The sequence below is a fragment of the Pempheris klunzingeri genome, chromosome 5 (assembly GCF_042242105.1).
Source record: "Pempheris klunzingeri isolate RE-2024b chromosome 5, fPemKlu1.hap1, whole genome shotgun sequence".
Taxonomy (NCBI): domain Eukaryota; kingdom Metazoa; phylum Chordata; class Actinopteri; order Acropomatiformes; family Pempheridae; genus Pempheris; species Pempheris klunzingeri.
The window spans coordinates 17192626-17203742 of record NC_092016.1 but is presented as its reverse complement, the minus strand read 5'-3'; the positions used below and the strand labels follow the sequence as shown (position 1 = coordinate 17203742).

The 11117-nt window shown below is 43.7% G+C and overlaps 2 protein-coding genes across 2 annotated transcripts; one reads left to right on the top strand and one right to left on the bottom strand.

The window, feature by feature from the left end:
- Window positions 1-113: 113 nt before the first annotated feature.
- LOC139200993 (titin-like) lies at window positions 114-7977 on the bottom strand. Its single transcript, XM_070830192.1, has 4 exons — window positions 7885-7977; window positions 7265-7379; window positions 638-6901; window positions 114-434 (listed from the first exon to the last, which is right to left on the bottom strand). The coding sequence occupies exons 1-4, from the start codon at window positions 7903-7905 to the stop codon at window positions 400-402; spliced, it is 6435 nt and encodes a 2144-aa protein (XP_070686293.1). The 5' UTR covers window positions 7906-7977; the 3' UTR covers window positions 114-399.
- Window positions 7978-8748: 771 nt separating this feature from the next.
- On the top strand, window positions 8749-10724 carry gdpgp1 (GDP-D-glucose phosphorylase 1). The gene is made up of 2 exons (XM_070830264.1): window positions 8749-8855; window positions 9496-10724. The coding sequence occupies exon 2, from the start codon at window positions 9504-9506 to the stop codon at window positions 10590-10592; it is 1089 nt and encodes a 362-aa protein (XP_070686365.1). The 5' UTR covers window positions 8749-8855; window positions 9496-9503; the 3' UTR covers window positions 10593-10724.
- Window positions 10725-11117: the final 393 nt, after the last annotated feature.

Sequence of the window (11117 nt, the reverse complement as noted above, 5' to 3'; positions counted from 1 at the left end):
TTAATTCATTATTTTTGTCATTCTTTTTCGACTGTCTTCATGCCATCCAGTGTTAATAAATATATAACTTCGCATGACAAATCCAAACTAATAACTGTTATATTTACCTTCATTTTATTGTAGATTTGCAACAAACAGCATTACATTTTGTTGTTATTGTTTCTGAACCAAAATCAAAATGAATGCTTTTTTGTCTAGAAATAAAACACTAGTATGCAAAAAATTTCAAAAGAATCACAACCATATATCTACAGAACTGCAGCTTCTGATAATGTATTAAATCACAGAGAGACTCGCTAGCTGATTTTTCTGAACGGCGCTGGATGAAGATGACAAATAGATGTGGATCTTCACTGGTAGATCATGAGATGATTACTTCAACCCTGGGAAGGAGACAAGCTAAGCTCCTGGATTTGTCTCCCAGTCCACTGTATCTGAAATTAAGAAAGAAAAAAAAGCCAAACTCCTCTTAATGCAAGAAATAGAATAAAGTGTGAAAAGTGAAAGAAGTTTAAGTGCTTAATATATCCAGTCATTCTCTAAAATCTTTTACATCCTACTAAGGCAGTAATCCTGTCACAGTAATTATTATGTAAAATATAAAAACTATTATGTGTGTACTCTTCACAGATTGTACCTGTCATTTTTGCTCCCTCCTTGGTCTCTGTGGGAACGCCGACCCCGTACTCGTTTTCAGCAGTGACTCTGAAGAAGTAGATTCCTCCCTCCTCCAGGTCAGACACCTTGTAAGACAGCCGGTGGCATTTGTCCGTGAGTGTTGTCCACCCTCTTCTGCTGATGTCTCGTATATCTACATGGTACTTCTTGACGGGGGCTCCCCCCTCATTCTCAGGAATGTCCCAGCAAACAGTGGCAGAGTTTCTGGTCACATCTTTAACTGCTACATGAGCTGGCGGACCAGGTGAGTCCAAAACCCTCACGTTCAGCATCAAGGAAGCACATCCGGCAACATTTTGCAGTTTGACTAAGTATTTTCCAGAGTCATCACGTGTTGCCCCTTCCATTGTGATGGAGGTGACGGAGCTGCTGGTGTTGATCAGTCCTCGGACTCTCAGATCTACGCCTGTTTTTTCCCATGTCACACTGGGAACAGGTTTGCCTGTGAAAGGCACAGTCAAAGTGAAGGCGCTGCCATCTTTAACAAGCAGGGTCTTCCTCATCTCGGTGCTAATATCAAACCTGGGCTCTTCCTCTCTCTCCATGGGCACTTGAGGATCGGTTTCAGGACTGGGCTCGCTAATGCCGATCTTGTTAATGGATCTGATGGTAAACACATATTCCGCCCCTGATGTGAGTCCAGTAACTGTAAACTCTGTCTTATCTGTGTTATGGACGCCAACAGTCCAGTCTTCCTCTGATGGTTTTCTGAATTCAACTTTGTACCCGGTGACTGCTGCTCCACCATCAAACAGCGGCTTGTTCCATGACAGAGTTATGGAGGACCTGGTTGAATCGATTATGAAGGGTTTTACAGGAGCGGAGGGTAAAAATTTTGGATCTTCTGCCACAGCGAGTGGGCATGGGAGACTCGGTTCACTGAGACCTGCAGCATTTTCGGCAAAAACTCTGAATTCATACTCACCTCCTTCGCGCAGGCTGGAGGCTTTGACTCGTAGGTCGTAGACTGGTTTCTTATTGACACGAACCCAGCGGACACTCTGCTTCTCCCTCTTCTCTATAATGTAACCGCTGATCCGGCTGCCGCCATCAGTGGCAGGTCTCTTCCAGCAGATAGTCATAGTATCGCTGGTTGCACTTGTGACCTCCACATCCGTTGGAGCAGATGGGATAGTAAAGGGATCCACGGCCTTGATGGGCTCACTTTCCAGAGCCTCACCTTCCCCGTACTTGTTCACTGCCCTTACCCTAAACAGGTATTCATTTCCTTTGAGCAGCTTGGTTATTTTGCAAGTACTTGCCATCATGTCGCCGTACACAACGATCCAAGCTACACGGCTGGTTTCACACTTCTCAACGAAGTAGTGCATGATCTCAGCACCGCCAGTCTCATGAGGGGGTCCCCATGACAGAGTGCACTTCTCTGCTGAGAGTCCAGAGACTTCCAGAGGTCCAGCCGGTGGGCCAGGCCGGTCCAGGACCTTGCAGGTAATAGCCTTAGATGTGGCACCTCCTGTACTCTGCAGGGTCAGAGTGTACTGGCCAGAGTCCTTCCTAACACTCTCTCTGATGAGTAGAGAAGTATGCGTCTTTGTTGCAGTTATCTCAACCCTTCCCTTGGTGCCAATATTCCTACCATTCTTCAACCAAAACACCGTGGGGTTGGGGCGGCCAGAGATGTCAGCATCTAATCTTAGGAGCTCTCCTGCTTTGACAACCACCACCTGTCTAAATTTGTCCTCCAACATAATTTTGGGTGGCTCTATGTCATGCTGTACTGTCACAGGTCCTGTGGTTTCAGAAGGTGCACTGAAGAGCTCAGCTGCATTTTTTGCAATCACACGAAAATCATACTGTTCACCCTCTGTGAGGCCGGTCACCTCCAAGAAGGTGTCCAGTAAGTTGGTGAAGTTACACTTTAGCCAGCAACTATCTGGCAGCTCTTTGCGCTCAACAATGTAACCTGTTATTTTAGCCCCACCGTCATATTCTGGTTTGTCCCAAGAGAGGGAGACTGAGCTGTTAGTTACATTGGTGACTGTGAGGTTGCTCGGGGGATCACACTGGTCTCTCGCTGCTACAGGTTCAGATGTCTTACTGCATGGACCAATACCAGCCATGTTCTCAGCACAGACCCGGAACTCATATATCAGACCTTCTTCAACAGTTGTTACCTTGAACTGGTTCTCAGTGACCTGGTTTCTGTTTAACTTTGTCCACAAAATACTGCTTTGATCTTTGCATTCAATGTGGTAACCCACAATAGGGCTGCCACCATCACTGTCTGGCTTGTTCCAAGCAACCACTATGATGGACTTTGAGGCACTCACAACACGTAGATTGGTTGGTGCACCAGGGGGCTTAAACGGATACTGGGCAACTACAGGGTCAGACTCAACAAAGTGGCTTTTGCCATAGCGATTCTCTGCAGCAATACGAAACTGATATTCAGTGCCCTGGGTCAAACGGGAAATTTTGATTGATGTTCTGGCAACAGTTGCTGACACAGTCTGCCATATTGTGCTGCCTGTATCTCTTTTCTCAACAACATAATTATTGATTTGACACCCGCCTGTATAATGCGGGGCCTGCCATGACAAAGACACAAAGTCAGCACTCACTTCATCCATGCTGAGGTCACTTGGTGGTCCAGGTCTTTCAAAAACATTAACAAAGATTTCAGCGGATGTGGTTCCAACCGAGTTGGCCAGGGTCACCTCATACACGCCAACGTCTATTCTCGTTGCATCTTTGATAACGATCTGAGATGATGTGTCAGATGTGTGCACATTTACCCTGCTTGTCTCTTTCAGCAAGTCACCATCTTTCTTCCAGGCTACCGTTGGAGGTGGTACACCCTTGAATGGTACATCAATCTTTAAATCATTGCCTGCCTTCACACTAAATGTGTTGGACAGCAAATTAATAGTGGGCCCAGCAGTAGTATCATTTACTGTAACAGGTGCCAAAAGGGACTTTGGTTCACTTTTTCCCTTTTCATTCACAGCAGTCACTCTAAAGAAATACTTCTTTCCTTTTGCCAGACCATTAATAGTCACTTCCAGTGCTTTACTTTCAGAACATATTGTCCATGTGTCATCTCCCTCAGCCTGCATGTCTACGATATAACATGTTATTTTGCTTCCTCCATCATGGTCTGGCTTCTCCCAAGAGAGTCTTGCACTATTGCAAGTAACATCACTGAGCGTGATTTTGCCAGGGGGCAGAGGAGCCTCAGACACTTTAACAGCCTCACTTGTCTCTGCTGGCAATCCAGTGCCAAACTCATTCACAGCCAGGACTCGGAAATAATAGAAACATCCTTCCTGGAGATTGTCAATCTTGTATGAGTTTCTCACACAGTTGGTACAGACGCTTGCAAATGCCTTTCTAGCCTCCTCTCGCTTTTCTACAATGTAGTGTGAAATCTTTGCTCCTCCATCAATGAGAGGTGCCTCCCAGGAGATGGAAACAGAGTCTCTCTTTACATCCTTTACCTCTAAGTTTGTTGGTGCACCTGGAGAGTCCAATACTCTGACATTAATGAATGCTGATTTAGAACCACTGTAGTTCTCAGCAGTCAACACATATTTTCCCGTGTCACTTCTATTGACATTCTCAATCAATAGCTCTGTGTAGGAGTTTGTTACCTCAATTTGAGCACGCTCACTTAGAGTACCACCTTCCTTTGACCACTTAACCTCAGGCTCTGGCCTTCCTCTGATGGTGACAAAGAGACGTAACATGGAACAGGCTCGAACACCTACAATCTTCCTCAAGCTAGCGTCCAACTCAATCTCAGGCGCCTCTGGTTTTTCAGCCGCTACCACAGACCCTGGCAGATCCACGTGCTCTCCAACTCCGACGGCATTCATCGCACGTATACGAAAATTGTACCTTGCATTTTCTCTCAGTCTTTTTACAGTGTACTTTGGTTCCTCTACACCTGTGCTCGGTGTGCATGTGATCCACTCGTCCTCTGCTGCTTCTTTCATTTCAACTGCATATCCATTGATTGCTGCTCCACCATCATAGATGGGCTTTGACCATGTCAGAGTCACAGTGCTGCAGGAATGGTCTGTCACTTTGGGGTTGGTCGGGGGACCAGGTGGGTAAGTGGCTTCACATACTTTTATATACTCACTTGGCTCGCTCGGTGCACCCACACCAGCAGCATTCTCTGCCAGTACTCTGAACTGATAATAATGTCCCTCAGTGAGCCCTGTGCATCGGAAACGCAAGTCATTTAGCCTTCTCTTGTTGCATTTAGTCCACCTGACACCCTCTCTGTCACGTTTCTCCAGGATGTATCCATCAATCTCTGAGCCTCCATCAGTCTCAGGCCTTTCCCACGTCAGCATAATAGAGTCACCTGTCACAGCGCTGGCTGTAGGAGTTGAAGGTGCACTAGGCGTTGTAAAAGGGTTTTGTGCAATGAAGGGATCTGATTCCAGAAATTCTCCAACACCAAATTTATTCACGGCAGCAATTCTGAATATGTATTCCTTACCAGGCACCAGTTTTGTCACTTTGTAACTGACAGCTTCAACGTGAGGTTCGACTCCAGTCCATGTAACACGGCTGGTCTCCCTTTTTTCAATGATGTAGTGAGAAACACTGGCACCGCCGTCGTTTAAAGGTGGATTCCAGTGAAGAGTGCACTTCTCTGCACTGACAACTTTCACCTTCAGAAGTCCGTCTGGGGGACCGGGTCTATCCAGGACCTTCACATTAACTGAGATAATTGTTGTTCCGCCAGTGTTACTGAGGTTCAAGACAAAGTGTCCCCCATCCACTCGTGTACAGTCCCTGACAGTCAGAGTTGTATGAGTGAGGGTGTTTTTGACCTCCATTCTCTGTGTAGTTTTGTCAATTTCTTTCCCATCCTTTAGCCACGTTACTTGAGGGAGGGGCTTACCAAAGTAATCAGCCTCAACAACGAATGTCTCACCAGACTGAACAGTAGTGCTCTTGAACTTAGGATCAATGAAGGCTGTGGGCCCTTCAATGACATCCTGAGCGATGATGGTTACGCTTTCCGAAGGCATGCTCCATACACCAGCTCCATTCTTAGCAGTTACCCTGAACTCATAACTTTGGCCCCCCGTCAGACCCGTGATTGTGAACTGATTCTCAATCACATTGGTGAAGTTCGCCTTCATCCATCTGCCATCTGGGAGCTCCTTCTTTTCAACAACATAGCCTGTAATGGTGCTTCCACCGTCATTCTTGGGTTTTGCCCACTGAAGCGTGATGTTCTCTCTAGTAATGACAACAGCTTCGGGTTTACCAGGTGGATCGCAGGGATCTCTCGCCACATAGCACTCAGATATCTTACTAGATGGGCTGAGTCCGGCAATATTCTCAGCAAAGACTCTGAATTCATACTCAATGCCTTCTTCCAGTCCACTTGTTTTAAAGCGAGCATCAGGTATAACAAGTTTGTTCAACTTGGTCCATAAGATACTGTTCTTCTCTTTGCGCTCAAGGTGATAGCCGATGATGGGGCTGCCTCCATCTTTGGCTGGAGGCTCCCATTCAATGACCATGCTGTACTTTGTCACGGTGGATGCAAGAGGGGTGCCAGGAGCAGTAGGCACACTAAAAGGATATTGTGCAGTTACAATAGGAGAGGTAATAGCAGCACTCTTTCCGTACCTATTTTCTGCAAACACTCTGAATTGGTATTCGCTTCCTGTCTTCAGTTTGGAGACTTTGATCGTGGTTCTTACCGTTGTTGCTGACACAGTCTGCCACTCTATACTTGCAGTGTCACGTTTCTCCACTATGTAGTTGTCTAGCTGACATCCTCCGGTGTATTCTGGTGGCTCCCAGGAGATGGTCGCATAGTCTGAACTAACCTCATCAATCCTCACAGGCCCTGTGGGTGGATCCGGCTTTTCAAGAACAACCACAGTGATTTCTCCTGTATATTTTCCAGCGCTGTTGCTTGCTGTGACAGAGTATTTACCAGAGTGCTCCCTGACAGCATGTCGGATATGAAGAACCGTTAATGATGCCGTATTTGAAATCTCCAGCCTTGATGTCTCTCTGACTGCCTGACCATCTCTTTTCCATTCAATCTTTGGTGTTGGGTGCCCAACCACTGGGATCTCTACTTTCAGATCTTCACCATTCTTGACGGTAAATGTGTTGAAAGTTATCTGGAGTTTTGGCTTAACAGCATTTTCCTCATCTGAAACAGGACCAGGTTGGACCTCACGGTCGTGTTGTCCGTTCTCTACAGAAGTGGCAGCTTGACCTGATGTAAGGAGAGAATAACATCAAATAGTCATTTGATCAGTGTGTGTGTGAAATGAATCAAAATTAGGCTTTTCAGAAAAAGTATAAAATGATATAGCCTACTATTTATGAAGTAGGTTATAGCAAGATATATCTAATGATGTTTTTTCAATTATGTTTAACATATATAATGAATTCTATTTTAGACAGTTTTCAAAACCTTCCTCGTATCTCACCTTAATAACACAGTCAGGAGCAGTTGAAAGCCCTAAAAAGCTAATTATTGAACCTATCATTACGTATTATATTTTAGTTATGAATCATGAAAGTATTAATATTGAAAATCTAAACTAAACAGAGATAGGATTAATGCATGACATACCTTGGACAATGGCTTTGAGGGGTGACTGGGGATTCTTTGCTGAGAGCTCTTCATCAGTGTCTGGTGTCATATTTATATTTAGAGCGTGAGCTTTACCTTCTGCTCTCTTTCCCGTCTAGAAAACAAAAAGGTACAAAACTGTCAGAGAAAATTACCATAAAGACATGCTAACACAATCAGGGTAATATTATTCTTTTTCTCTCCTTTTTTCTAAGACTGTTATGTTCTTTAGTTGATTGGAAGTAGACTTTAGCTTTATAAGGACATTAAAAATTGCTCTACATATTCAGTCATTGTAGGATGTTAACAAAAGTCAAAACTGAGTGTTTCATACAAGCCAGCATTTAGGTGCCCTGTGAGTGTGATGTGTTGGTAATAGAAACTCTTGATGGTGTTTAAAATAACTAGAGGAATGGCGGGCTAGACTGCCAACTGTTCTACCAAACAGATGCAACTCTATTATTAACTTACTCTAAAAGCTCTCACAAGGTTGAAACCAATTTAATTTAATTAGAAACAAAATCACTCATCAAAAAGTCATTCTTAGGTGCTCTCAACTCTTCACTCAATAACGTTTAAGATAGAAGAAGTATTACATTCTCAAACACAACTGTACTTACTCCGTTGTTGCTGGCCTCCATCCTTTCTATCACTTGTCCTCAACTTTGTATGTGTAATTAAATGTGAACTCAAAATGCTGGTTCAGTTTATCGGTCAAATAAGATGCATCGACTGTGGCGAACCCCAAAACTCTGTGGCAGACATACACAGCTCTGCCAATCACTGCCTGCTTTATCTCCAAAAGCATGCAGTGACTGAAATAGCCATGATGCCTGATTGGCCAGCTGCTCATTCTTTCAAAGTTAGTTGAGCCTACATGGATCAGCAAGGGAAAACTGGAAAGTTGCTCAACAGTAAAATATTGCACACAGACTATTCCAGTTACAAGGGGGTTTACCACATGAGTTGACAATTTAGATATCTTCTAAATACCTTTGAGAGTGTGTTCATTCTTTGGGGGTTGGTTGGGTTAAATGTGTGCAGCACAAAAATAAGTGAGTCAGTGTACAAATGGTTGAGTGGGTGGGAGACGGTTACAAAACCCTCAGCATGTACTTTTTGTGTAGAAGTGCATGAAATCTGCAGGGATCCGTCTTCAGCATAATATACAGGATGTAACATTACTTTTTATGTCAGAAATTATGTAATTGTGTGAAATTGTGTGCAAAAAAGGTGTATCCTATGCCCTATGCAGATAAATGCACAAGCAAACCATATTAGAAAATTAATCACACTAATCTTAACATAAATGTTGCGGGAACTGCAAAATTGCCCACGTAAATACTCCTACAGGCACATTTATTCTGAAAAACAATGACCGGAAATACGTCAATAAACACCGACGAAGAAGAACACATGCAACCAAGGAAGCTAGCAAGTATAGGTAACTGCTGCTCGGAGAAAATGGGTAAAAAAAACAAATAATGGGGATGAGAATAAATGTTGTAGGTTTGCCTTTTAAAGGCGTTTAATCTGCTGTTTGCTTGAAGACGCTGGTTTTGACACGGTGAGGTAGAGTCAGAATAAAGAGGTGAGTATTCATTCAGAAATGAACTCATGCTTGTGTCCTGGGCAAACAACCAATGAAACCAGCCTGAGAGCAGAAGATGTTTTCACAGAGCAGGGTGGACTTTTTTATATGTTTGTTTCAAAGTATCTCAAAGCTTTGTCAGAATGAAGGTGACTTATTTTGTGTTTCTGCCCTCCACTAACTTACTGTGATGATTTCAGAGCTGCCGATTTATGAACATTACTGCTGAAATTAAATATGTCAGCTAACAATTACAGAGCCAATTAACATTTTTGGTATATAATATATTTTCATTCATTGTTTCCATCGTCTTAAATGTAAATGTTTTCTGGTCGTCTTGTCTTAAACAGTACTAATATTGGGTATTGGACCTTTGGTTGGACAAAACAGGCATTTTAACATGTCAATGTGGGTATTTATTAGCTATTTTCTGACAGTTTATTGACGATACAATTAACTGATTTATCAGTAAAGTTTTAAACAGATTGATAATTGTGATTTGCAGCCCTAACGTCCACGGGCTCTGCATGTGACTGGGCTCGCTGTCTGATGATTCAGCAGGATGACACCTAACTGACCCCAACCATAGTGAAACCTATTGTCAGATCTCATACCCCTCTGCCTCACTGTGCATCAGCAGGGCCAACCATGCCTCTCCAGTTTGTGTATAGCTGCCAGGACTTTGTCACAGATGTGCTTCGGAGCAGTGGAAACAGTCTTGGGACGGCATCGACACCAGCAAAGTTCGACACCACCATCCAAGCCGGCTGGACAGACAGGATGGACAGGGGACTCTTCCGCTACCATCTGGGTGATTTGCAAACGCGTATCCTGCCGGGCCCGCATGGCTATGTGGCCCAGCTGAATATTCAAAGAGGGGTGGAGAGAAGAAAGCCTCAGGAGATACTTAGCATTCAGCAGGAGTTCAGTGCCAAGCAGTTTAATTTTAACAAAATCAATCCAGACGAAATCATATTTGAGATGATAAAGGACACTGAGGGAGGACATGAAAAGAGACAGTTGGACCAGCCCGGTAGGATGGTTGTCCTGGTCAATGTCAGCCCTTTGGAGTTTGGACATTGTCTCTTTGTTCCAGATCCTTCACGCTGTTTCCCACAGGTCCTGACGAGTTTCGCCATCCAGGTCGGCATTGAATCTGTGCTCTTGAGCTCCGATCCCGGCTTCCGTGTGGGGTTCAACAGCCTTGGAGCATTTGCCTCTGTCAATCATTTACACCTACACGGGTATTACCTGGATCAAGAGCTCCAGATAGAGTCTATGGAAGTCAAGCCGCTGGTTCCTGAAAAGGGGTTTTATCGCTTGTTGGACTTTCCTGGAGGCTTTTTGTTTTACACAGAAACGGAGTGGGTGGAGGAGGTTGCCAGAGCCATCTGTAAAGTCACGGACTTTCTTGTGGACAGTAATATTGCTCACAACCTGTTCTTGACTAGAGGATGTCCGCCCAGTGATCGTATACCGAGCAAGAAGGATCGCAGTTCAAGAAAAGGTGTTCGCGTGGCTGTATGGCCCAGAATATCGTGCTTCGGTGCCAAGGAGGAGTCTGCTTTCAATGTTGCTCTCTGTGAGCTGGCTGGACATTTACCATTTAAGAACAAAAAAGACTATGAGCTCACTACTGAGAGAGATGTAATGGAGATCATCCAGAGGTATCTTCTGCCTAGTGCAGACTTCCACACATTAGAACAGCAGCTTATTCGCCATTTGAGAGATTTATGATGTACAGACATCAAAGCTTTGTTATTGAGCTCACGAGTACACGGTCACAGTTTTTGGTGACATCAATTAAGAAAAAGAGAGTAACTTCACACTGGATTTTATTTCTTTTCCTGCATCTGATAAAAATATATCACTAACTGTGCACAAAATTCTCATATTACATTATTATATTTATCAAATTAAAATCTAAATAATGGACTAATGAATATGTTGTATTGAAACTGGTTTGAAATAAAATGCTAAAAGCATTTTATCAAAGAATATTAATCATGTTTTTGCATTTATTTTATGAAGCGTAAACTGAGAAGCACTGATGTGACAGCAGCATGCTCCTTGGAGCTAAAGTAAAAGACAGAAAAAAAATCTAGGCTATAGTTTTCAATTTTTTTACTTTTTTTTTAAATTTTACCCTCCACTTTTTTTGAGTGCCAGAATTCGGCAGCTGTCGTTCAGTCTGTGCACGCCCACACAGTCCTGAGTAGAGGTTTAACCTGCTGTAGTAATCAAACGCCTGTGTGGGAGGGT